This window comes from Electrophorus electricus, chromosome 8, assembly GCF_041902795.1.
Source record: "Electrophorus electricus isolate QZ-2024a chromosome 8, ASM4190279v1, whole genome shotgun sequence".
Taxonomy (NCBI): domain Eukaryota; kingdom Metazoa; phylum Chordata; class Actinopteri; order Gymnotiformes; family Gymnotidae; genus Electrophorus; species Electrophorus electricus.
Genome location: NC_137504.1, coordinates 31204863 through 31232330, shown reverse-complemented (window position 1 = coordinate 31232330; position 27468 = coordinate 31204863). Strand labels below are relative to the sequence as shown.

Genomic DNA, 27468 nt, shown 5'->3' with positions numbered 1-27468 from the left:
TTCAATCATGTTACTGATGCAGGACCAAGCTGTTCGACTCAGACGCTTCTATCGTCCACAATAAAAAAAAAAAAAAAGAAAAGGCTAAACTGTTTTCATATCAGTAGCCATGTGTTCACGCCGCCTTATACACTCTCGCGAGACGTCAGTACGAGACATCAGTGGTCGTGAGAAAATCACTTGACGTTCTTCTCCCTCCGTGTTTTCGGTCGTAAATCCGGGGAGTGGACGGATTCGGTGTCCTGAGAGACGCACAGCTGTTACTGATACAGTCTGACAGTGTTAGTCCTTGGGGCCGATAAAGCTTACGAAGTAGGTGTTCACTAAATTTGGGTTGTTTGTCGGTTAGCCAGCTAGTAAGGCCGTCTGTTTATCTGGTGATTCTGAGGCGGAGCTGTAGTGGGGCTAGCGTTAGCTAGCTAGCCAGCCTAAGAAGACACAGCCCTTGTCATTTGTTGACCATATTGGTTAAAACTCCCCTCACGGCAGGTGTTTTAGTTTAGTTTTAGTCTTTAGTCTTTCTCGCAGCTGAAGCCGTTGCATGCAGCTAGCTAGCTCAGCTCAGCTCAGCTCACACTCTAAATGGCGTCGGATACAAGTGATGCAGAGGAGTTTTACGACGCAGCCGAAGATGTCAACTTCAGTCCCTCGCCCAAAGTGTGAGTATACGATTAAACTATAAAGCCCGTTTTGTGGATACTGTAGGATTGCCTTGTAAAAGTTTCTCTTTTAGGATTGACAAAATGGGCCCCTCATGTCTAAAAAATGCTAGCTAGCATATCTAGCAATCCCTATTTCCCCCATCAGTATTATATTTGGTAGCTATTAATGCTGAACGATATGAATGATGAACCATATCATATCACGCGTGTCATCTTGAATAACGTGAAACCCTTGGAGTTGTGGGGTTGGTGGATGAGAGACAGATGTGACACGTAGCACAGATTCGTGGCTAAAGTCTTGTTAGCTAGTCCTTGTCAGTTCTCTGTTCGATCTAGGTGGCAAGCCTCCACTTCCAGTTTGTTGATGGCGTGTCAAAATCTGATTTTTGTCTTTCGAGGCAAGCCGTCCTTGTGTGTTGTCTGCTCCTTCGGGCTGTGTGGCGCTCACAGCTCTGTTCCGTCTCTAAATGATCAAAACAGATACTAAAGCACTGGTTACATTTGATGTCCCCGTTTTGTTATTCTGACCATTTCGAGACAAAACGGTTTGTCGTGCTGCGACAATGCTGTTGTGTGTCATTTTGATGGTAGACAAGCAGTGCTTGAGTCAGAGGCATGGGAACTGTTATGAGATTACAAATAAAAGCTTAGTCACTCAGCATCAGGGCAAATCCACCTCCGCCACAGCACAAATCATTATTTGACAGTGTTTTTTTTACAAGTTAAACAGGCCGAGACCCCTTGATCTTGTTCTGCAGAGTTCTATAATGATCGCTTATAGAAAGCTCACTTTTTTAACAGACCTTTTTCACAATACGATTGGGGTCAAAGTGTGTGTCTGTGTGTGTGCACGGGCATAGACTGGGGAGACACTAATAAACATTTTATTTGTTATTTAGGCCTACTTTTAATAATCTTTGTATTTTGAAAGGGTGTGTGCATTCATGATTACATAACACTTTGTGAAATGCCTGGTAAGAAAGAAAGGATTAGATATAGGTATAGGTTTATGTTTAATACTGTAAAAAAGGAATTGTAAGTTAGATATTTTTCAGTATTATTAATTGTAATGTAATAGTTCAGTGTCTGATATTTCTGTTTTTTGTTTTTTCCTTGAGTAAGATGTCACACTGAATGAGTGAGTGAGATGACAATCTGAAAGCCTGAGATGTCGATCTGAATTTCCCTTTTTTGTGTTCAATAAATACTTCTGTTATCATAATGTCAGCTGTGGAGGTATTGATGCCACCCTCCCTCAGGGGTGTGGTTTTAAAAGGGAGCAGGGGGCACGACCGTCTCGTCCTCCTCCAGAGCCGCAGTTCATCTGTCCTCCTGGCTGCTTTTCTTCACGCTGCCTCGTCGTGTGTAAAGTTACTGAAGAGGAGCAGCTTTTGGCTCTGCTCTCTGGGCATGGATCCCAAAACCTCACTGGCTTCCAGTAGTTATCTTGCATAATCATCTTTAACAAGTTTCCGAGAGTTGGTTAGAGGGCAAGATTCTTTTAGAGGCATTAAGCCTCTTGTGTTGCAGGGGGAAAAAAAGCTTAGAAGAGCTGTGTAGATAATTCAGAACAGCACTTCACATTTCTGACAGGGTTTTTGAGATGTGCAATGAATAATGCATGTTGCTAGAATTTACACTTGAAATCAATTTGGATCTAATTGGTTCTGTCCCTCTCCTCTTTATATTCTCTCTCCAGGTCACCTGCAAAATTCATCCTTCCGCAACCTAAGGTGAGAACAGATTAACCTGAATTTATCTGAAGAGGAAGTTTGGCTTTAAAACCGTGTTTGTTTTCAGGTCCTGTTTAGGACGTCATCAAAAGCACGCGATACATTTAAAGTGCAGAGCACTGTAGTCCTTTTAAGACATTGTTCATAAACTCTTGTTGCACAAGGGCAGAGTCAGCAGAGAGCAGTGTTTAGTTTTAGTTTAATCATCACACCAGCTTCTGGCACTGACCAGGCCACCCAGCTAGAAATCTAACCTGTGATAGAGATTGTTCAGGCTTGCTGGAGTTTGGGTGTTGCAATGTAGATATGTAGCATGAAGGTAGAACATCTTCCCCTTGGGATTACTTCTTAAACACATTCTGAAAGCTAGTTTTGAGGCTATTTATGAAGAATACTGGTATGTGTTGGTGAATATTTAGCTGGAGTTAACATGTATTAGGGCTGTTAATTTGTTAGCTAGTCTTGACTTGGTCCAGTGCTGTAATGGATATGGCTAATATAAACCACAAGTGTTTGGAAATGCTCCTATAATTATTTAAAATACTGCTTAATATTTTAGTTGCAGTATAATTGCTCCCTGTATAAACATGAGATGTTATTTTAGCATGACGTGGTGTGTTTTGTGACAGTGTATGATTCATCTTAGCCTTCTGATTGGCTGCAGGGCCTAGATGAGAGCCTGGCACAGGAAGTAGCTGCTGGCTTGGCGCCATCCGAGCCTCGCCATGACGACTCTCTCCAGGTTGGCGTGTGCACACACTATCCCCGCTTCCGTCTCTTTATCGCTCATTTCTCTGCCGCATTGGCCTCGGTGACAAAGTCCCGTGGAATCTAATGCCAGTGCAGCTGGAACCCAGCCTGCCAGGAGTGTATTACAGTGATACCTGGTCCAAGCCACTGCGGTTCTTCCTGGGTGTGGGTGTACTTTTGGGTGTGGGTGTGTGTGTGAAAGAGAAATCTACATTTGAAGTACTCCGAGATCTCTTATTCCTGTGTGTGTGTGTGTGTGTGTGCGCTCACGTGCTGTTGTATGTGCATGTGTTGGCTGACTCCCAAACCCATGTCATCAATAAGTGTGTACCAACATCTCTGCAGGCAGGGCTGACAACCCAGTTGTTGCTATAGCAAAGCTAACCAATGTTGTAGTCTAAACTAAACACTTCTTTACTCATGTTGCGTCACAGGACAGATTGTTGTATTATTACTGATTGAATTTAGACAGTCTCATGTTAAGATTCACAAGTTAATCTTTGTCTTTAGATCATTGACAGTATTATTGAGGAGAGTCAGAAAGGCAGTGTGGTGGATGAGGAGTTGTTGAGACGAGAGGACAGATGCCCCTTGTCTTCCGGAGAGGACGAGACTTGCGAGACAGAAGGTCCTGGTGTTCTAGAAGGAGCCCAGGTTCCAGAACTTTCAGCAGCACATGACCTCCCCGAGGCTCCACCTGAGGACTCCGCCCAAGAGCTGCTCCAGCCGCCGGACATCAGGCCACAGGAAGTGAGGTCGCAGGATATCCAGGAAGCGGCTCCCGATGTCGCGGGCGAAGCACAAGCAGTTCAGGAGCAATGCCAGCCTGCTCCTCCTCCTCCGGACATCACAAGCGCCCTGGGTCCACCTACTGCCCAGCTCCCCGAAAGGCTTGCAGCCTGCACTGCAGAGAGCGTGGAAATGCCCAAAACGGCAGACATCTTGGAGCAAGTGCCCCTCGCAGATAAACTGACCGAGCTGGACATGTCCGGCCCCTCTAAACCCCCCAGGCAGTTCACAGTGGAGCCAGATATTGTAGCCAGCACAAAGAAGATTCCTCCTTCGAGACCGCCCCCTCCTAGCGGGGGTCCTCCCCGCAGGCCGCCACCCCCGGTTCGTCCCAACGTCCCACCCAGCAAGTCTCAGGACGTGATGCGGCCAACAGGGCTAGAGGGTAAGATTTATTTTATATGGCTGTTTTTTTGTTTTTTTGTTTTTTTCTGGTTTCTCTAATGGCTGGTAACATAATATGTCTCCTGATTGGTCAGTCTCTGCAGAGGCAATAGAAGACCCATGCGGATTGGTCAGTCCGAATTCCACTGTGAGATGCCTCACTAAAGAGCTACAACACTCTTTGGACCTCGCGAGTGCCACCAGTGGTGATAAAGTAGTAACTGCACAGGTTAAACGCTCTTGTACATTTATAATATCCATAAGGGGAATTTTTGTTACTTTCTCCAGATTCCAAGGTTATGGTTGGAATTATTGTCCAATTCAGATTTGCAGTAAAAGAATACGGAATTGGATTTTGTAGAGGAAAAAATCTAAAGGTCTTGGGAAAGTGGCAAGTATAATTGTAAATGAAAAGTGTGCGCGCATGTTTGTGAACAGGAAAATGATGCACAAGCATCCAGTCCTGGTATTGAAACTGCTGGACCCCAGAGACCACGCTCTAACTCAGGCAGAGAGCTCACAGATGAGGTACTGTGTGTGTGTGTGTGTGTGTGTGTGTGTGTGTGTGTGTGTGTGTGTGTGTGTGTGTGTGTGTGTGTGTGTGTGTGTGTGTGTGTGTGTGTGTGTGTGTGTGTGTGTGTGTGTGTGTTTTCTTGAGAGAAAAACAGTATCCAAGATCCTGCCCATATGTTTCTTGGTTCATTGTTGGGTGTGTGGGTAAAATCTTGGTACTCTAGGAGATATTGGCGAGTGTGATGATTAAGAACCTGGACACTGGTGAGGAGATCCCACTAATCCAGGCAGAGGAGAAACTCCCAACTGGAATCAACCCACTAACACTGCACATCATGAGACGGACCAAGGAGTACATTACGTAAGAGAAGGACATTACATTACTGAACATCACATTAAAACCCCACTTCTTCCCCATATTGTACTGCTAACCCTGCACTGTATGAGCAGAGCCAGAGAGTAGAATATACCTCATTACCTGTGCTGCAGCCCTTGACTGGACATCGGGGAAAAACTGAGTCAGTGGCTGGTTTGGCCTTGCTGTTTGTGCACAAGAATGCTGCAGTGGGTACCACTGACCCAGAGCCGGTTTGTCTGCGTTCAGAGCACATAAATAAGGAGATATACCCCCCCACCATTACTGCCCCATCACGTATAGTCTCCTCTGTGCAAGACTTGAAAGAGACAGCTGCCCCCAGGGCCGTGGTCCTGTATCATCCAGCTCCAGTTCCTAACAGGCCAGAAGCAGGGAATCGGCAGCCGGCAGCCCGCCCGCCTGGCGCGGGGACGCTGGGAGCTGAGGGAGAACAAGGCTGACAGGGATTCCCCCGAGGATCAGAATGGGAGCTGGTGCTTCTCTGCACTCCAGAGAGAGGTGGGCTTGCACCGGGGAGGAGACAACAACCCCGTTTTCATCTGCGATAGTTGATAACGTGGACACGTCAACAACCCCCCCCCCCCCCCCCCCATGGTAGCATGTCACTGTCTGAGGCGAAGCGCGATGAGAGGATGTGTCCTCTGTGAGGAAAGTGTGTGGCATGAGAACCCCCCCACCCCCCCCCACCCCCCCCACAGAGAAGCGTGCCAGTAATCCCATTTCCCACCCGCGCCCCAGCTCTGTCCTCATTTTCCTGCCGCGCAAGACTCCGGCGTGTAGCTGTTCCCCTCTGGCAGGCTGCAACGACACTAATCCTCCCGCTCTCAGACAGTCCTGTGTTTGGACGTGAGTTTTTACTTTCAGACTGCCGCGACTGGAAGAAATCCTCCCGCACGTGTCCAACAGTGAGCAAGGGCTTCTGGCTACCTGAGCCACCTCCCCCAGTTACCTAACCCCGCCCACACTTAACATAAACCTATCAGTGTCTGGCCTGATAGGTTTACGTTCCAAGTGAGATGGGCTTCTGTTGGGGTTATTTGGGGAGGGTGTTGTGAATACGAGGTAGGGTTTGCCTCTTCAGGTTGGTGGAAAGTGCGTCCCTTCCTGTGTGCTCCAACCCCTCTCGCCCCTCCCTTCCCCTGTTCGTGTTACAGCAGCATCTCTAGCTTCATTCGTGATTAACCATTCTGTGGCTACAATAGCAACCAGCCAAACAGACCTGTTTGTTTGTTTTGTTTGTTGTCACTCGGAAAACAGTCACAACAAGCTTGTTCATCATCAAAGGCCCAAAGCGTTTGCAGACATGCATGTGAAACACCCAGAATTTCTTGAGAGCCGAGTCTCAGCCCCGGGCGGCGGGCGCGGCTCGCTCACGTCACCTGTCGTCCGTCCGCAGGAATGACGCCGCCCAGTCAGACGACGACGACAAGAGCCAGCCCGCGCTGAGCGACACGGACGGCGGGAAGCTGAAGCAGAGGACGTAAGGAATGCATGCGCCACACTTCAGGATCACACCGGATATGTGGGGCCGCTGGGAGCAGAGGCCAGAAGTGGCGTTGTCCAGAGCCTAACGTGTCCTTTCTCTTCTTCCTCTCCTCTTTCTGTTCTTGTCCTCATCTCCTTCTCTCCTCGCATCATTTCCTCTTCCTCCTCTCTTTCTCTCTCTTTCCTGCTTTCTCTGCCCACCATGTTCGCTCACTCCCTTCACCAGCACCCAGCTGAAGAAGTTCCTGGGCAAGTCTGTGAAGCGGGCGAAGCACCTGGCGGAGGAATACGGCGAGCGGGCGGTGAACAAGGTGAAGAGTGTGCGCGATGAGGTTTTCCACACGGACCAGGACGACCCGTCGTCAAGCGATGACGAGGGTATGCCCTATACGCGGCCCGTCAAGTTCAAAGCAGCCCACAGCTTCAAGGGGCCCTTCGACTTTGACCAGATCCGCGTGGTACAGGACCTCAGCGGGGAGCACATGGTAGGCCAGGGAACTGCTGTGGTGGGGGGGGGGGGTGCGTGCGAGAGAGAGGTTGTTTGGTGGGGATATGTGGGCTTTGTGTGCAGTGCTGTGAGAGAGTGACTACAGTAACTAAAGTTTTTGTCCTGTATACATGGACCCTGAAATTCAATTTACATTCAAATTACACTTTGCTGAGTTTTCCTTGTTCTTCACAAACATGGGCTGTGCGAAAGAAGCAGGGATGTGATTTATTAGCTTGTAGATTAGTTCCTCGTACTACTGAGTCAGGAGTGCTCAGTATGTTTCAGAAGGCGTGTGTGTGTGTGTGTGTGTGTGTGTGTGTGTGTGTGTGTGTGTGTGTGTGTGTGTGTGTGTGTGTGTGTGTGTGTGTGTGTGTGTGTGTGTGTGTGTGTGTGTGTGTGTGTGTGTGTGTGTGTGTGTGTTAGCGCTGTGTTAATGACTCCCTTGTGTCCAGGGAGCCGTATGGACAATGAAGTTCTCTCACTGCGGGAGATTGCTGGCGACAGCAGGCCAGGATAACATGGTCCGCATCTGGGTCCTCAAAAATGCCTACGACTACTTCAACAACATGAGGATCAAATACAACACAGAGGGCAAGTGAACGCACACCGAGTCCAGAGGCTCATGCAGTAAAGATGCCCAGACACGCACGACCCCTAGTACCACATATACGCGCTGCACTCATGAATGTACACAAGTGTATTCAGGATGAATAGACTCTCTGATAAAGTATGTTGCCGTGTAGAGAGCTTGTCACGTCAAGTCACATCCAGGCCCATCCCCCCCTTAATTCTATGCCCCATGCACCCCATCCTTTAGTCCAGTTTTAGCCATGTGCTCTGCGGCCCGGAGGGTCCGGCCCCCGCTCTCTAATCCGGCCCGGCTGCTCTCCACTCTGTCGTCCTTCTCGGCCGTCTGGAGCGAAGGAGTGCTGCCTGACTGAAGCTCTTGCATGAGTCAGAGTTAGAAGGAGTTTTAATGGAGAAATGCACAGGGCACAGCGCTGCACGGTGCTTGGCTGGGAAGAGGAGCTATGGCTGGGTGTCCTGTGTGTCTGTGTGTGTGGGTGGGTATGTCAAAGGGAGTTGTTTGTTGGTTGTCCAGATTCCACACATTCTGTGTGAAGTGCTGTAGGTGGAACAGTGTTTACAATAGTAGGAAGTGTTCCCACAGTAATTAAAGGCACCCGTTAGAGTTGCCCACGCCTTGCCCCCAGACCCAGTAGCCTTGCACAGAAAAACCATGAGCACAAGGAATTACTCATCAGTCCTGTGGGAAGCGTGTGATGGTGTTCTGTTTTCCTTCTTTATGTCCACCTTGTACATAAAGTTGTGTGTGACAGTCAGACTGTATCTAACTGTTGCATTCTTTTCTTTAGGTCGTGTCTCCCCCTCCCCCTCCCAGGAGAGTGTGTGTTCCTCTAAGTCGGACACTGAAGCAGGGGTAAGACACACTTCCTTCGCTCTCCCTCAGGCAGTCAGCGATTCCAGTGTATCCAAGAAACGTGGTGTCACGCAGGCTTTCCTGATTCAGTGTTTCCCAGCCCAGTTCCCTGGGGCCCCCTGGACGCCCCTTGTTTATTCTCAGCACTTGCAGGGTTTCTGATAGCTGGTGAAGGTATACTGGGATCTGGGACAGGGGGGACCTCCAAGAGCTGAATAGGGAAACGCTGTCATAATAAATGCAACATCCTGATAACCTGAATACACTATTTTTAAAAAATGTTGTTTTTTTTTTGTTTTTTTTTCTTTTTCTTTTTTAAAAGATGGGCATAAGGCATGGGTAGTGTAAGAGTAGAGTGTCATTCATAGGCAGGTCAGTTGTTGTGCCCTCTAGTGGCTCAAGATGAAACTTTAGTCTGCCTCTAGTTACAGTGGCCATTGCTTCAGATGAGTTTTCTGTTCATTCATCTCTCTCTCTCCTGTCCCTGTCCCTGTCAGCTGGGAGCAGTGCTAGATGATGCTGATCTGGAGGACCGAAATGTCCCCTTCCGACAGGTTCCCTTCTGTAAATACAAAGGTCACACTGCTGACCTTCTGGACCTCTCTTGGTCAAAGGTGAGAGGTCGACAGCTGCCCCACACCTTGCTGCAAAACTGCAACAAAATTGAGATAAACAGACAAGATAGTATTTGTAATATTGCCTGGGCACACATTTCACAAGATTAAAGAAACAGGAGAGAAAGAAGTCAAATTTTATATAATAATGGAGCATTTTAAACAATAATAAATGAACAAGGCAATAAACTGTATAGTATTCACCAAAGTCTTGTGATGTCTTTCCAGAATTACTTCTTGTTGTCTTCGTCCATGGATAAGACGGTACGGCTGTGGCACATATCCAGGAGAGAGTGCCTTTGTTGTTTCCAGCATATAGACTTTGTTACAGCAATCGCCTTTCATCCCAGGGTGAGCATTTGCAGGGGGGTGTGCGTGTCGGTGTGGGTGTGTGGGCGCGTGTCGTTTCAGCACCTGCGAATAAATAAATAAATAGCCTGTGTGGGTGCATGTGTAGCAGCAATAATCTGTGTGTCATCGTCCCTCTCTCTTTATAGGACGACCGGTATTTTCTGAGCGGCTCTCTAGATGGTAAGCTGCGTCTGTGGAATATTCCAGATAAGAAGGTAGCACTGTGGAATGAGGTAGATGGCCAAACACGCCTTATCACTGCTGCCAACTTCTGCCAGAACGGCAAATATGCCGTCATTGGCACCTACGATGGTCGCTGCATCTTCTATGACACAGAGGTGTGTGTGTGTCTGTGTCTTTGAATACTCCTTCAGTGTGTACACACTCGCAGTCATCAGATACAAGCCAAGATGGAGCACAAGCCACTTTACAAATTTTCTTCCACGCGTTTCATGCAATTGCATATTTCCACCAGAGGGGTCACTAATTCCCAAATTTAAGTAGTGCAGCTTTAACTGATGTCATGTTGGGAATTACTCACTAAATTCATTGTTCACAGGGATTCATACAGATTCATACAGACAACTCTGCTAAACTCTGTTCTAAGAAAACCACTTAGCCTGTCCTGCCTTCCCGGTTCTCTCCTCTCGCTGTCTCTGTGCCTTTTTGGGTTTATATAGCCCTCAGAACTAAACAGATACATCACATAATGGCCAAAACTAAAGGCTTTGTAATGAATTAAACCAGACCATTGGGGAAGTGGTACATTTTTTTGTCATTTTTCTGAAATTCTAAGTTTCTGAAACATTTCTAGTTAGATTCTCACAGCAACAACTGTTTAAGATGAAACAGCCGGCGTTTGTACCTGAGTGACAGAGGAAAATGCTCTTAACTGCATTTGTATACTACTTTCTCTTTTTCCTATATCTGTTTTTTAACTCCGTCCTCTGTTCCGTTTACCTGGCAGCGCTTAAAGTATCACACGCAGATCCACGTCCGCTCCACTAGGGGGAGGAACCGCGTGGGCCGCAAGATTACCGGCATCGAGCCCCTGCCCGGAGAGAACAAGGTGCCCACCACAGGAAGTCCCACTTATGCTTAATGTGCATGAGATCTTTATCCCATTAAATCCCATTTCTGCTAAAAACACTAGTTTAGCAAAGAAGCAGACCTGGGCTGGTAGACACAGTCGTTTGTATTGGTCGTGCTTTGATGTGTCGCCTTTGCTTCATGCTGTTCTTTGAACTGCTGAACGCTGAAAACAACACGGCGCTCTCCGGCAGATCCTGGTGACGTCAAATGACTCGCGGATCCGTCTGTACGACCTGCGGGACCTATCTCTGTCTATGAAGTACAAAGGCTATGTGAACAGCAGTAGCCAGATCAAAGCTAGCTTCAGGTGAGCAGAAGCAGCCCACAAGCGCCATCTCGACAAGAGCAATTACACGAAAATGTGCACACACTCCCATGAACGAAAGGGTATTAAAGAAACCGTACACAAGAATGATTTGAAGAGTGAATAAAAGGTAATGGCGTCTAATGCTGCGAATAAGCAACTGCCACCTGCTCCTTAATGGTTTTATTCTGAATGGTTACTCAGTTGAGTTGCTAGTTATGTTATGGAGTCTGAAGTGCATCATTAGCGATGATGAATGAGGGACTGAATGACAGACGAATGAGAGACAGGCTTTGTTTTCCCCTCTAGTCATGACTACTCGTTCATTGTGAGCGGTTCGGAGGACAAGTACGTGTACATCTGGAGCACATACCACGACCTCAGCAAGTTCAGCTCAGTGCGGCGGGACCGCAATGACTTCTGGGAAGGAATTAAAGGTACAATCGGTGCGCTCTTGTTCACAAGAAAACTGAGAATAATCTTTGAGGCATATGAATATACTAATATAATGCAGAGTGAATCCTGCAAACCCAGTCTCTTATCCAGAGCGACTTACACAAGTGCTTTGTCATTTACTCATAGAATACATCCTAGCCAGTACAGTAGGTTTGAGTGCAGTATACCAGTGATCTAGAATACTGTAGAAATACAGGGATCAGTGCTGAAGCCTAGAAGTACATAAGCTCTATCTTATCATTGTCTAAGTGCAATAAACAATAAGTACTAGAGTTTTAGTTAATAAACAATACCCTACAATAAGTACTAATTTTAGTTAGTCAATATAGGAGCAGGGTCTGGTCATTTAAATATTTCACAAACAGATGGGTCTTAAGTCTGCATTTGAAGACTGTAAGGGACTTTGCTGTCCTGACAGCCAGTGGATGTTCGAATAGTCTCGATGCTTGTCTTCCATGAGACTTGAAGCATGGTATTTCAAGCAGAGCCGTAGTTGAGGTGCGAAGTACTCGAAGTACAGATCGGCCTTTGACCATTGTCATCATGTATGGAGGGGCTGGTCCATTTTTGGCTTTGTAGACAAGCAAGGATTTCATTCTTGTCCCAGTCTAGGTTTCATTCCTTTCATACTTTTTATTTGCATTTTTGGATAAAGATTTTTTGGGGAGTGGGTGGGAGTTCAGTCAGAAATTCCAATGAAAATTAATAACCACCAATTAGCATTATGCAAATGACTTGATGCTGACTGGTGGCTTCTCACTTTGACTCAGTGTTGGCTGATTTAGCATGTTTGGTGAAGCTGCTTGTTGAAGGTACACAAGCAGAACAGTTTAAAAACCTACAAGCAGTTGTAATTTACAGAGCTCGTAAGAGTTTCAGGTTGTTCCTGGATCAGCACTCTTAAGCCGCATTCAGATTACCAACATGAAGTGATTAAATCCAGTGTTTTTCCTTAATGTGAAATAAATCTGATTTTGTCACAGCTGTGTGGACACACACATCTGATCTTTTCCAATCGGAGGTGTCCCTTTCGTATGTGGTCTTGCTTCAGATTTGTATCTGATTCATGGCCATGTGACTTTAATGTGCATTCATGTGGCATTTTGCCTGTACACTTGTGCTTAGTGCTGTCATTGTCATTTCAGTAATAACAGTAGGTACGAAAACAGCAAAAAGTAGCCGTCTGATCTTTCCGCCCTCAACCTCATCGTGTACAACTGTCTACCGTTGATGAGCAAAAGTGACATGTACATTTTGTGGTTTTAATGAGTCATCTCACAAATGTGACTTTTGTTGTTGGTGAAGCAAGTGACTTGTGCAAAAACATCAGAGTGCACATGTGATGTTTTGGACAGATGTGTTTACATTAGACAGATACAGGCCACTTAGCAGTTATGAACGTGAACTATCAACATGGGCAAGTGTGATCCGACTATCTGGAATTGCACGGTGTGAATTTAATGTGAATGTAGCCTTTCTCCGCTACTTATTTTGATTTATGCATCATCTTGTTCCCTAGCGCATAACGCAGTGGTGACGTCGGCCATCTTCGCACCACATCCTGGACTGATCGTGCCTCAGGAGGCGGGGCCAGAGAAAACCGACAACGAATGTAAGAGTGACGACACAGAGGGTTCTGAAACCATCCCATCAGGTAGCACCTTTTGCCATGGGAACTCCGTTTTTGCCATTGTTTGTAAAAAGTGATGATTATAATAATGAGCTCTCTCTCTCTCTCTCTCTCTCTCTCTCTCTCTCTCTCTCTCTCTCTCAGGAGCTTTAAAAACAGATCACACTGAAGTTCTCCTTTCTGCTGATTTCACAGGCGCAATCAAAGTCTTCGTCAATGTTAAAAAATACTGAGTGCTTTTACTGTGGCAAAAGAGAAAAGGGGGGGGGAGAAAAAACTTTAAACTATTCAGGTTGTTTTAACAACTGAAACGGAGACATTTTACATCGCTAGGCCGAGTGCCATGAACGAGGTCTAGCACTCCCTCTCATCTACCACTCAGCTGCTGGTGAGTACTCTGAGAGGAGGAATGGCTGCACTTAAGCCCCGCCCTCTGCAGGGAACAGGGACCCAGGAAGCAGAGACCGATGGGAAGTTGGAGGACCACAGAGAAAAGGAAAACCAGAACCATGTCCACAGTGTGCTTCTTTCAACTGCTCTTTCATTTCCTTGTGTTCAATAAAGGGTCGGCTATACAAGCTGTACATTCGCAAATGTAAAAATAATTCAATAAGTGTAAGAGTGTAAAAGCAAAATGCCACGGACGGCTGTCATTGCGTGGTGGTTAGCTCATGCTAACACATTGTGTACATGCTGAGAACATGCGAACCGAAGACTGACAGAAAAACTGAAAACACATAGGGCGCATTGTTCATTGCCAAGGGTGTGACAGTGGAGTATTGACAGAGGGAGTGCCTGTAATCACGGAGCCATCCTGCCACTCACCTGGATGACTGAGAATTCCATGAAGTAAATTTCAGAGCCTGATCATTTAGTCATTCTGAAGGATCAGTCTTGAGCACCTGGTCTGGACATAGCTTGCCTCTTCCCAAATAGTAGATAATGATTTTTAATTGACCGGCGTTGCTGGCTAGCTTGTTAAAAGTGAACAAATGCCAGCTGTGTTGTCAGACTAGTGCTCTGGCTCTGCCTTCCATGTGCAGTGTGTTCTGGAACTCCGGACCGTCTCGTTGACCTGGAGTTGTCTCACATGCCGTTTGCACGGTTTCCGTTATGCCTTTGAGCGAATGTTGTTGGGAATGAGCTTGCTGCTAAAATGACATCACCGCAAGGGTTGAGAGCCACAGCGGCAAAAGCTGGGCGGTGAATCGTGCTAGTAGACTTGCCAGTCACACGCACACACAGAGCCTTTTACTCCCTTCCCTACCGAGACGTGTCGGATCTGTTAATATCCGATTTGCTCATGTCTACCACACCCGAGCTTTACCTGGTTTAAGATGTACAAAGACAAATGTAGACGGAGGACTGCTGTGAGCACTAAACTGGGCCGCTACCCGTCTCCTACCTCTACGCCTGTGTCCAGCTCCATCCCCTACTCCACACCTTTTGCTTTTTGAAGTGTCACATTTCACATTTGCTTTTGTTCTGTTTCTCACATCTCTATCGGTTATTGTTTGCTTGTAAAAATAATTGAACCACACTTTTTTAAATGATTGATTTCACTAAAGAATTAAAATATTTTTTCCCATGAAAGAAGTGGCAGGTGCTTGATGCATTTCTATGCGTTGGTGTGTACATTAACAGCAACAGACTGTGTAGAAGCTCAGTGTTTCCTACCCTGCTCCTGCAAACCTGCACCTCTGGAGGTCTAAGCCATCTGCACAAGCCCCTCACAGACTATATGAGGATTTAGTTCCTAAAGGCACCTGTGTTGTAGAGTGTGGAAACAGGAGCAGATCTTTGTCAAGCGTTTCAGAGAAGACAAGTCTGAGAATGATTAAGAGTCATAATCAGTAGGTCATGAATCCTAGCTAAAACTTAATACACCCTCTCTGAGCAAGGAGGGGAGCAAGGAGGGGAGTGTTTCGTACACATGAATTAATGTGCTTCAGTGTTGTAAAAAAATGACAATTATTTAATATGCTTTGCATGCATGATCCTGACAAGTCTGTAGAAACCAGCAACTTCTTAAAGGGTGAGGAACAACTAAAAAAAAATCTCATGTTCAAAATTGGATTTACAAGATGAGAAATTGTCAGGTATTGATTTATAATTTTCAGAAATCAGCCCTTTCCCCGTTGCCAAAAAAAATCAGGACACTTGACAAATGCGGGACTGGTGGAGGGATATCAGACTCAGCAGGGTCACAGCCCGTTTTAGGCCATTTCCTGCTCAGACTGTTTCAGCTCAACAGTCTGCTACTGAAGGGAGACGTTGGACTGTGCAGTAACATGAGAGGCGCTCCCTGCCCTCCACAGCTTCAGGCTGCTGTTGTATGACCCGTTTGTTGTTTGCATGCTGACTCATTATTTTTTTAAGATAGTGTGCCCAAGTTCAGTTTTTCTTTAGCCAGATCAGATTCCTGGCCGAATAACACAAATCATACCCTCCCCACCAGTTACTGCCAAGAGCTGTTTATTGTAAAGGTTGTTTTTTTTTTTGTTGGGGGGGGGGGGGGGAACCAATCCTAGAGTAGATTTCTTCAAAGAGGGACTTTTAAAAACAAAACTAAATTAAGAGAACTGTACAAATAAATGCTCGAACTTCATTTTACAAAAATGTAGCTGGAGAATTTGTTTGAGAGTTGAGCAGTCACAGGAAATAAACAGACAGCAGTTGTTGGCCAAGTCCAGTACTGAATCACTGGGAGAAAAGCATCTATGTGTGTGTGTGTGGGGGGGGGGGGGGGGGTGTTGGAGAGAGAAAAAACAGCAGTTTGTGGGTGCTGTCCACTCAGCTGCTTCAGAAACAGGAATAAAGGTCACAGAGGTCAAAAGGTCAGAGTTCAGTGTTTGCTCTTCTTCGCTTTCTTGTGAGAGCGGTGGGGCGATCTGGATGATGACCTCCGGGACTTGCGCTGTGGCGACGGAGATCGCGAGCGCTTTGACTTCCGCGGTGATCGAGATCTGGTCCTTCAGGAGAAGAAAGACAGTTTAGCAAAGCTAACTACTTACACTTGAGCCAGTTCTACAATTGTTCACACCTCTAGTTCACATATAATTAGCCTGAACACAGTCCTTACTACTCAATGCATTATCATTAATTATAGCTGTTAATTACTGTACACTGTAATAAGAATGACTAAATGATAACGTGACGTCATGCAAAGTGTGTACTACTCTCCTGTGTGTACACGTACCTCTCTCTCCTCTCCTCCTCGTCTCTGCTCCTTCCCCTGCTCTTCTCTTGCTCGTCGTTCTTTTTGCTCCTCTCTCTATCCCTCTCTTTCTCCCTCTCCCTGTCTTTCTCCCGCTCTCTTCCTTTACTTCTGTCCTCTCCTCTGTCTCTACGCTCATCTTTTTTAAGATGGTCTTTCTGCTTGCTTGTCGACCTGTCCTTCTTCTCTTCATCATCTTTATCGAACTCCTGCAGACACAGCATTACACAAACATGTCAGAATACCTTAGTTTTATGAATCTGGCGTCTCAGTTCGTGAATTTTAAATACAGGCACTGATCCAGCCATGAGCAGTTGTCTTTTGCTCTGCTGATATGAGCGAGTTCAGCGCGCATGTACCTTCTGGAGTAACTTGTTTCTGTAGTGCTGAATCTGCTGCTGTAGGCTCATACTGGATTTCCTCTGCCTTTTCCCAGATTCCAGCTCATCCTGAAACTTCATCACCTTCACCTGCCCGCCCAACGCACACACACACAGTGTAGAACGGAGTTTAGTTTAGGCCCTGTCCAAACCTGTTGCGTCGGAGTTCTCTTGGAAATGTAATTCAGCCCTAGCTTCCAAACATAATATTCAGATGCCCCCTAAAGCCACTAGGTAGCTGAACTAAAGCTGCAAGTAAACTCCACTGATATTCAAGCTATACAGATTTTCCACACTGCCTGTAACCAGGTGTCTGACATGAAGACAGTGTGGCCAACTGGGTGTTAGCATTGACACTTCAGCTAATTACCAGTGACTACAAAATTCCAGGACCAGATCTGGACTGGAGGTCCAGATGGGAGTTCCTCTTCGGGGGCAAGTCTGTGTATTCTGGCATGGAGCATCAACCTTTTCAAAGCAAACCTGCAGCACTAACTAAGCAGCTGACTCCAACTGGCAAGGTAGATAGGGGGCCGTCTGGCCTTCGCTTTCCCGCTTTCATTCCTTTGGCTCCTGCTCACCTCTAGCTCTCGGAGGCGTGTCCTTTTGTTCTCGGACATCTCGAAGTTCCGCAGACTGCTCTTAAACTCCGCCCCCTCGTACCTGCTGGGGCTGCTGGCGTCGTCGCTGCTGCTATCGTCATCCGAGTCCGCCTCATTCTCCTTGCCGTCCCTGGGGGCAACGGAAGCAAGAGTGAGAGAATACTAGTTACTAAATGTTTCTGGCCCAGGTGTGTCAAAATGCGAGTACTGCAGAGTTTGGCATTTTTCCTGGATTCACAACTCAATTCATGAACTGGATTGACAGCTCACTGCTGACAGCTCAGTGATTAAGGCAGGTAAAACATTAGCATGTTCCAGACCTTTCCACATATGACACAATGGTCTATTCACAGACTGTGAGGGGAGGCAGAACGGCACACAGGGGGGAGGAACCAGACATAGACAGTAAGGAAAGGCAGAATGACTGTATGCAGGGAAAAGGGGCCTACCCATCACTCCTCTCATCTTCCGAGTCCGTCTTGGCTACACCATCAAACAGACAAGAACATCACAGTGGTCAGGTTATAATTAAGTGGGCACTGACAGTGTAATAATAATGAAAATCAGATTTCTGTAAAGACCATAATTTTCCAGATATTGTGACGACTACATCCACATTGCTTTGCCTTTCAAATGTACTTCAGCAGTGGTGTTTGTTCCTCTGTACTGCAAGTTTGTATCAAATTAGAAAAAAGCAAATGTGGTACAAACAGGTCACTGTAGGGTCAATACACACTGCTGTGTGGCTTTGGAGGGATGAGTGTGGATGTGTGTGTACCTGAAGGCTCAACATCATCCACTCTTTCCCATTTGGACAGCGCCACACTGGGTAATGTTTTGTCCAAGCCCTCATCCACTGCATTTCACACACAAACAAAATCAGATGTTATATAAACAAATATATAAATACATAAATTAATATACAAATTAAAAAAAGAAACTAAATACAATCACATACTGAAGTCTCTCAATAAGCAGTGTGTGAGTCTTTATAATAATCACGACCCACAGTAATAAGCTCTGCCCTCTCCTCTCCACTCACACGGCACTCCGTCGATGTCGTCCACCTGGGGGCCAAGGGGAACCCCGTCGATGTCGTCCACGGGAACCCCGTCGATGGAGGATGGATCCCAGGGCATGGGTGAGCCATCCAGGTCATCCAGAGGCGTCCCATCTATCTCCATCCCATCTAGAGGAGTGCCATCTAATGGAGCCCCATCCAAGCCTGGTGAAGAGGCCTGCGTAGCGGTGAGAGGAAAGACCACATTACCCACGTTGCACTTCTCCTAAACTAACCAGTGATAAATGGGGCAGAGGGTGGGCTCTCAAACTGGGCATGCCACTAGATAAGCTGCAGTCTGAAATTCCACACTTACAGTGTGTGTTGCTTTTAAATATAAAGCAGCTGGTGCACTGTCAAGGTACAGCTGATATCTAACGTGTGCGTGTGTGCTGGGTGTTGTTTACTGTTGGGTAAATGTCATTGGGGGGGGGGGGGTTTCTCTGGTGCCATCGCTCACCTCTTTATTTTCGATCACTTCCTCTCCTGGTTTGATTAGACCCAGGAAGATGTTCTGTAGCTGGATCAGAAAGGATTCTGGGTAAATGGCCCAGTCCTCCCAGGCACGGAAGCAGGCCATGATCCTTTGCTGAAAGCAGGGATGGGCAAGAGAGACACAAAATCAAACATACACAGAGGACATGGAGGAGGGAGAAAGAGAGCGACTGTGTTGGTTTAAAGCTGAAGAGGCTGTTGCTGGAGCACATGCGCAGAGGCGCACGAGCACAGGCACACCAGCACATGCGCAGGAGCCTGAGTGCTCAGAGCTGCTCACCTTGAACTGCTCGGCTTGCAGCCTGGCCTGGATGTTCCGATAGGCCTCGCCGACATCACTGAAGATCTGAGGCAGCCTGGGCTCGAAGCTACCACACAGAGAGGGTCTCTTAACCACCGTACACGCTCACGCTCTATGAACACACTTGCTGTAGACACTCCCTCACACTCACTTGCGCTCTCTCGTATATGAACTAACATGCTGTGGACACTCTCTCTCTCTCAAACACACTAAAGACTCTCTCTTTCTCTCTCTCATGATCACACATGCTGTATTACTAGAAATGATTACTAAATGAGTACTAGAAATAAGGAGGAACATCGTCAAATGTCTTACATTTATGTATCTTATGTTACATTTTGTTCTCTTTTAAATGCACAAGTGAGTAATATGTAATATAAATATGTGTTTATTATGTGTTTTTTTGTAGCCATTTTGCGTATGTTGTATGTGGATGAGAGCACTGGAAGAAGCACAGAAGGAACTCCACCTGGGTGCTTTTCACTTTGTATTTCCTTTTTTTAGCCTACTTGTTGTAAACTAACCAAGTGCAGGTTCCTTCACCGTGCCTAATAAAATATTGTGTTAAGTAACTGCATGTTGTAAAATAATTATGCTATATTTAACCATAGTTCAACATAACTAAATATAGAACCATAGTCACATTCATGTGATTATCGAGATATTTAGCATAAAGACTGAGCCCTAGCACACACGCATACACACACACACAAAGCTTTGTGACTTTTATGGCATAAACATAAGTGTTCAGGAGAATGTGTATGTGTGTGTGTGTGTGTGTGTGTGAGAGAGTTTGAGTGTGAGAGAGAGAGACTGAGACTGTGAGTGACATTTTTAACTGAATTTACAAAATGTTACTATATTAGAACTGAATTCTTTAACAAAATTAGCCACATATTCCCAGAGTTAAAAAATCTCCTTGATGAGAAGCTGCCGTATGTTCTTGGTGAACATAAAGAGTTCAGCCCACTGGCAGCAAAATACATTCACTCTTGCTACAGTCTGAGGGACAGTGAGTGACCATATTATTATTATTATTATTATTGGTAATAGGAGTATTGTTGTTGTGGTTACATTATTGTTGTTATTACTATTCTTGTTAGTGGTTGTATTGTTGTCTATTATATGTTTTGTTTCAAAGCTTTGGCAATACAAATGTGAACTGAACTGAGAGCTAGAGAGTCGGAGAGGGAGGGGCAGGGAGAGTGACACTGAGAGGGAGACAGCTCTTACTATTTGCGGTAGTAGGATGCGTTAGCAACTTTGGCACAGGAGTTGTACAAGATGTCTGAAACCAGATACAGCCTTGCAACCTGCAGAGAAAAAGAGCACAGTGACTGTGTGTAAGGCACAGAGTATTAGAGTGGGAGAACAGTACATGTTTAAGTGTGTGTGTGTGTGTAAACCTTCTTCTGTAACGGTGTGTGCAGTATGGAGAGGGACTCCGCGATGCAGGTGACCACTTCCTCTGCAGCCTCCGCTCTCTCCAGACAGAAGAGCATGGCATCACCGACCTCCACCCTCCGAGGGGTTAAACCCCTCAGTAAGGCCTCCAGCTGTTCCCTGTGCCTGACACACACAGTGGGACGTCACTGACCCCCACCTGAGAGCATCTCCTCACACACACACACACACAATGTAAAGGTCATGTACTTACTCTGTCTTCAGCTGTCCTTTTTTCAGCTCCTCCTCCTGGGAAGGGGAGGAGCCATCCTCTTGCTCCTCGTCGCCATGGAGATATGGATTGAGGACAGGGGGTTTCCATAAAGAGCCACACCGGAACATTCGGAAGGGAGACGTCTTCCACTCGCTCGGACTCTCGCCCTGCTCAAGGGGGGGGTAGAAGCGATAACTGCAGAAACATTTTAAAACAGGCAATCCATCGAATGCATTAATCAGATTTAGCCATGATCAGGACTGGAGGTCCAACACATGCCATTTTACCTGGAGTATGGAGTAGAGCTTCCATCTGTAATACACATGCTCCTGACTCTTATTATCAAACAGAAACCTGCAAAATGACCACCACATAGTCCCATTAAGCACCTAAGCAGGTTTCAAAACTATTTACAGTTGTGTTGTGGGCATCTGCATCATATAACGAATACATCAGTTGTCTTGCTTTGGTGGTTTACACAACATTTCACTCACACCTGTGAGACTTCACTGAAAGGTAACAAAAAACTCCTGCACAGAAACAAAATCACACACAAACATGCAGACGACAGACACAAAGACAAAACAGATACAGACACACAGAGATTCCATGCCAACACCTAGACTGACACACACACAGACCTGAAGTCCGGATTGTTCTTCTCCCGGCTCATGATTATGGCCTCAAACATGGGCCCCTCCCTCACCACAAACTCGATCATCCTGTGGATCAGGCACAGCAGACTCCTGGCCAGACAAAACACAGAGGGATGAGAGCATGACCCAGTGCACACGCCTCCTCCCTGAGCATTCTCCCCTCGCCCGCTTTGCCTACAGCCTCCCTCCACATGTCAGTCCTGCCTTCCCCTAAACCAGGCCCACACTGAACCCTCACCCGGAGTTCGACCCTCTGGCTGAGTTTAGCTCCGAACCTGCAGCCAGGGGACCTGGCTCTGGCGTGCCGGCTCTCCGGCATGACGGGTAACAGCCGGTCCGGCAGGGATCTGGAACAGGATGGAACTGAGCTCAGCAGGAGGGGTGATCTCCACGTGCAGGGCTCCGCATGCAGGGCTCGCCATACTGAAGGCCTCCCTCCCCCTTAAAGCTTCATCCAGTAGTGATTCAGGTGTAATTCTCCCATCCCGTGAAACCCCAGCCCAATGTGTGAATGTATCTGCAGGTCTTCATTAGTGATGCACAACACACCCTTTAGGTGGTATATTTTCTGATGGACAAACTCCATTTGGCCCCTTTAATTTAGGTTCACTGTCTACAAGAGTTCGCTGTGCTTTCAAGCACTGAATCTAATTCCAAAACAGGAGCCGTTCTGAGATGAATTTTCAGGTAAAGTGTTTACCACACTATTTCTTCAGACATTTCTAAAAGGGGCATTATAGCTTTCTGTAGTTGTGTGTATGTGTAGGGGTTTCACTGCCTGGTGTACTGTACTCTCGAGTCAGTAAAAATGGGTGAACATTTAGTAAGGGGATAACCCCAGTGTTCTGTGCCTGCCTGCTGCCTGTCTGTCTGTGTATGTTCTCAAAGCCGATGCCCTAACTGAAACGCTGGAGCATACACCCGGCTCTGGAGCTAAGGAATACCATCTAGGCCTACCTTGTATGTGTGCGATTCATACTGTAATATTAAATGGATAAAGAGTGTGTACCTTTCTGACGGGATAACCACTGTCACTACGGCGTCGTACAGAGTCTGTTCGTGACGTCAAACCGCGTGATGAAGATACAAACAATAACATGAGTTTATGTTTATAAAAACCGCACCACAGTCACACAACACTGCAAAAATGCCCTCAGCACAAAACCCATTCCAGCCTCAACTATCCACTTCAGGACTATGGAAGCCTACAATTAATATGATTATACATTTATACTGCTTATCACAAAGACACTGGTGTACAGTGACAATTCAAACAAAGCCTCTCTCCTGGGATTAAAGGATTCCCAACATCTGAGAACGATAACGATAAAGGAAGCAAGTGAAGGCTTGCTAGCATGGCTTTGATGTGTCCAATGCTAATCTGTCATTAACTGGCTGGTTTGAGAGAAGCGCTGTAAATATTCGGGGGTTTTCATAAACTACTGTCAGATGTTTGGCAAATTATTTAAGTCCATTTTCTGAATTCCTAAGATAATAATAATAATAATAATAATAAATATGAAATATACATTTCTTACTCTGAAAGAACCTCTCCAAGCTCACCTAAATGAAAGCACCACATTTTAAATGCTATGACTGCACAAACCCCCCTCGCCCCCTGGAGCTGTGGGCGGAGCGAGGGTGTCACCTTGTAGAAGTCCTCTTGCGATCGGCTGCGTGGCTTGGTGAAGTCGTTGCGGAAGCGGTCGCGTGGCTGGGCGTTGAATGGGAGGCCAGACGGGGGTGGGGGCGCGGTGGTCTTCAGCACCCCGACGGGCGTGTAGAGGGGCTGGGGCGGGATGCGCACCGCCTTCCCCCAGCCCAGCTTCATCTCGAAACCCATCACTGTTTTACCTGCGGGGGTTTGGGGTCAGGGTGAATGAAAGCCACCCAAGCCAAAATCAATGAAGGCGGCTCTACAGCTCCTCCAGGCCCTCAGCTGGAGCTTGGCAGAAGTAATACTCCATGTTTAACTAGCCTGAGCATCTCTGCTTTATATACCTGTATCACAATACATATGCAATGTCTGAGCGGGGCTTAGTGATTTAGGTAGGTTATATCGTTTCATCCATTCCATGCTTCTCATGTGCACTCACACAAGCAGAGTTCAGTGTTGAGGTAGGTGCAGAGTGAAGGGAAGTCGCTCACCATCCAGCGCGGCCAGGGCCCTCTCCGCGTCCTTACGCGTCATAAAGGCCACGAAGCCGCGGTTGGTCACCCTCGTGCGCTCCTCCTCTGTTCGCGGCCACATGATCTTCACGCTAGCCAGAGGGCCGTACTTGCCAAACTCCTTACACAGCATCTCCTCCGTCATCTGCCAAACACACACACACACACACACAGTGTGCCTACCTCTGGTAATGACTGCAGACAAACCGCAACGTGTATGTCATAGATGGTTTAAACTTGTCTAGAGGACACCCCCCACCGTCCCCAGAAGAGACACCAAGTAAACAAACAGTTAACCCTTCTATAATCTTTGGTCACTTTAAAACGGCAGTTCTACATAATATTTTCTATCTAAAATGATTGACCTCAACTGATTGTGCATGTACCTTAGGGTTGATGCAGCCAATGTAGAGGTTAGTGGTAGTTGGCACTGTGGGGTCGTCATCGAATACTGGATAAGAAGGACACAAGGGACAGTGTGAGTATCCGTCTCTCTTAAGACAGACGGCCGGGCTCCCATGTATCAACTCACTTGAAGCACAAACTAAAAGACACACATCCCAGAGAACACAAACCACCAGAACATGGACAGCTGTGTGCTGAGCCAACACTTCACTGACTGGTGGGAGCTAAGGTAAACGACACCTTGTGTTTCATTTCAGATATGACACGCTTGCATCTCTGGGTGTGTGTGTGTGTGTGTGTGTGTGTGTGTGTGTGTGTGTGTGTGTGTGTGTGTATGCTCGCGTGGTGCGTGAGCCTCACTTGACCGCCGCGTCATCGGCAGGTCCAGGTCCGGGTACACCCCTCCTGGGTCATTCTTCTTGCGCTTATAGCGCTCCTCTCTCTCCTCCTGGATTCTGGGACACCCACACAGACTCACTGGCCTGCTCACAGTACTGTACTACTTTTGCATAGTAAACACCAACGTCAGACGTCATTCAGTAGTAAAAAGCAAAACTACAAAGGCTTCGCGCGTGGCTCAATTTTCCCCCAAAACGCCACTACTTAAAGAGCAATGCAGGTTGTCGATACATGGGAATTCCTAAAAGCTACAAGCACCTGCAGGAAAGCAGGCCCAAACAAACAACCTTGGCCCCAGAGGCTTCTGCCTGAGAGCAGATAAAAGCGAGACATCAGCAACAAGAACAGAAAAAGACTGAGCACACTGCCACTGCCTTCTGGCCTGACAGGAGGCGAAGGAAGACCTACTGTTTCAGTTCTTCTTTGAAGAGTTCCAGGTTACTCTTTTTCTTCTCTTCCGTTTTCTTTTTAACAACCTGTGGAGCAATTCCTGACAGTTATTGACAGGCAAGGGTATGCCCTAAACAGTGCAGTGCTGAAGTCCATCTGGGGAATGCTGTGAAACTGAAGTGTTTCTCTGTGGCAGGGGAACACCTTAAGCTGTGCAGTGGTTCAATCTGGTGGGGAACGCTCTAACCTGTGCAGTGCTGATGTCTGCTGAGGAATGCTCCAACCTGTGCAGTCCTTTGCACATGCACCCCACTGCTACTCACATTTTTCCGAAGCTCTGCAGACTGCACCGGCAACGCATTTGGAGGCAGGGGGGTGAATTTTGTCGCAGGTCTGTAGAGTTTACTCTTTTTCACCTCAGCAGCCTCCTCTTCTGAAGGGGGAGAGAGAGATTTTTAAAAAAGCCTGCACATCAGAGTTGTATAACCCAGCCCTCGAGAGAGGCCTACGCACTCCATCACTGATCCCAGAGAAAGGAATCAAGTAGGTGTGCTGGGAGTCTGGACACTGAATACCCAACACCTATACAGGTGTGCTGGGAGTCTGGACACTGAATACCCAACACCTATACAGGTGTGCTGGGAGTCTGGACACTGAATGCCCAATACCTATACAGGTGTGCTGGGAGTCTGGACACTGACAGTCCAACCCCCGCTAAGGGTCATTTGTTGGATCCTGTAATGAGCTGAAGGAAAGGATTGACACTACACCAAGCAGCAGGCACATTTTACAGTAAGATCAGGCTGCTATTTTGTTCCATTTCCTGGGACAGGAGATTTTCTGACAGAACTGCAGTCCAGATTTTCTCACCTTTAGTGGCGTTCACAATGCCCCCTCGTACAAATGTCTTTACGTTGCCCTTTTCACTGCCATCAAAAGATGCCAGGAACTCCTCAAAAACTTCAGCAGCCTTCTCTTCCTCCTGCAAACCGCAGAAAGATTACAGGACCAAAGAATGAGTCTGCAATGTGACATGTGGCAACTAGTCATACAGGAACAAATCTACTTACCACTTACAACAATGAATAATATTGGCAATAAAGTGATGACCAGGCTTACCACATGCTGCTAGTTTAATGGTAATTTTTTAATCTGTTCAGTTCTTGCTGAGTTTATTTCTAAACCAATCTAGCAAATATGGTTTAAAAACAGTGCTCCTACAAGGGCCCAAATCCAATGCATCCTCCTACATGACAGATTCGATTTTGTGGTGTGAACGCACACATACACAAAAAATAAATAAATAAATAAAATCAAAAATTCTCAATGTCATATGATTGCCTACATCTTCAGCTCACTGCTAGCAGTTGTGCGTGTGTGCTGCCCCCACATCACTCCGTACAGGACCAACAACAGGTGCTTAATCAGCGATGCTAGTGGTTGTGACTTCTCCCACCTCTTGCTCCAAGATCAAGCCAAATCTGTACAGTGAGTATCTTTCTTTCTTCATTTCACTAATGGACAGCCTCCTAAATATAGCACTTGTTGATGTTAATATTCACAAGCCATGCATGCTACACTGTGTTTATAAATGCTCATGTTGATGACATGAACTTTTTTACAAGTCTAACTGTAAAAGTGTAAACGAACAAGTTATAAATAAAGACAAGCAAAAAATAATAATAAAAAAAATTTAATTAAAAAATCCAGTAAATATTCAGATGCTCCTGTATAGACCTTGCCAAGCTGGACCAGTACATGATGAGAAGGTGGTCACCAGGAGCATCATTCCACTACTGTACCTTTTTCTTGATCTCCTCCTGCTCCTTCTTTGTCAGTACCCTCTTCACTCCTGTAGACTTCCCTTTTTTGTCTGCCATACTGACTGTAATTTAAGACAACACACAGAATACCATTATGAGACCGTCCCTTGTGAAACTTTGCTCACACAAGACAACAATGAATTACGGGGTGGAGAAAAGGCTCCAACCACAACTGAACACATTTCTAACGCGTGTCTATCACCGATTACAATCTACAGCGGTCCAAAACTACACAAAAAAATACGTATTTGTACAACCTAACACTGCGTCCAAAATAACACACATGCAGAGGAATAAGATGGCTATTCTACGAGCCAGCTGGTTAGGATATGTTCACTACCAGATACCAAGGGCTAGGCTAGCATACGTTGAGCTTACTTGGCACATCAGTAGCTACGTGTAATGTGAAAGCATTAGCTAGTTATATTACGTACCGAAAGTCGGTAAAACGTTCAATTGTCACGAATGGCTCAAATCCGAAGAGGAAGCCGGGGTCAATAACTATCTAAACCTTCTGGTGCTGCTCGTACGTGAGGCTGGACGAGTTCAGCTAGCAACCGACACCCGACGGTTGGGAGTTAGCCGACGGGCTAGCTATCTTAGCTAGCTTAGCCAGGTAGCTACCCAAGTCGTTACCTAGCTCCCCCGCAAGCTCAAGTTACGTTCTGCGTAAGGTCGTCCGCAAATACGCCACTAGAAACGAGCAGAAACTGGGAAACTCTATCATGCACTAGCCGTTTTTTTGTTCAGAATCGACAGTGAGACTTACGTAGTTGATGCCATAAAGAATGAACCGTGCGTTTATTATTAATCCGCCATTTTGGATTTTCTAAAAATGGAAATA

The 27468-nt window shown here is 46.4% G+C and overlaps 2 protein-coding genes across 4 annotated transcripts; one reads left to right on the top strand and one right to left on the bottom strand.

Annotated features, from left to right (window-relative positions):
- Positions 1-159: 159 nt before the first annotated feature.
- wdr44 (WD repeat domain 44) lies at positions 160-13654 on the top strand. The gene is made up of 19 exons (XM_027030055.3): positions 160-659; positions 2362-2395; positions 3060-3137; positions 3656-4319; positions 4414-4547; positions 4757-4846; positions 5056-5192; positions 6604-6687; positions 6919-7177; positions 7635-7773; positions 8559-8623; positions 9121-9237; positions 9466-9588; positions 9735-9926; positions 10556-10657; positions 10872-10987; positions 11294-11421; positions 12960-13094; positions 13215-13654. Exons 1-19 carry the CDS (start codon positions 583-585, stop codon positions 13301-13303), a joined length of 2763 nt encoding a protein of 920 aa, XP_026885856.2. The 5' UTR covers positions 160-582; the 3' UTR covers positions 13304-13654.
- A 1487-nt stretch (positions 13655-15141) lies between these two features.
- On the bottom strand, positions 15142-27461 carry zgc:163098 (U2 snRNP-associated SURP motif-containing protein). 3 transcript variants are annotated; one of them, XM_035526851.2, is made up of 24 exons: positions 27394-27461; positions 26604-26686; positions 25672-25783; positions 25125-25234; positions 24820-24887; positions 24373-24467; positions 23994-24058; positions 23587-23752; positions 23087-23292; positions 22448-22491; positions 21424-21528; positions 21070-21136; positions 20783-20949; positions 20532-20694; positions 20359-20438; positions 19105-19192; positions 18790-18918; positions 18312-18507; positions 18048-18125; positions 17719-17752; positions 17249-17399; positions 16647-16757; positions 16270-16496; positions 15142-16042 (listed from the first exon to the last, which is right to left on the bottom strand). In XM_035526851.2, exons 2-24 carry the CDS (start codon positions 26679-26681, stop codon positions 15916-15918), a joined length of 2667 nt encoding a protein of 888 aa, XP_035382744.1. In that variant the 5' UTR covers positions 26682-26686; positions 27394-27461; the 3' UTR covers positions 15142-15915. The 3 variants fall into 3 exon arrangements, with proteins under 3 accessions (XP_035382744.1, XP_035382746.1, XP_035382745.1); XM_035526853.2 differs by having other exon boundaries at positions 25125-25231; XM_035526852.2 differs by lacking the exon at positions 27394-27461 and adding an exon at positions 27059-27348.
- Positions 27462-27468: the final 7 nt, after the last annotated feature.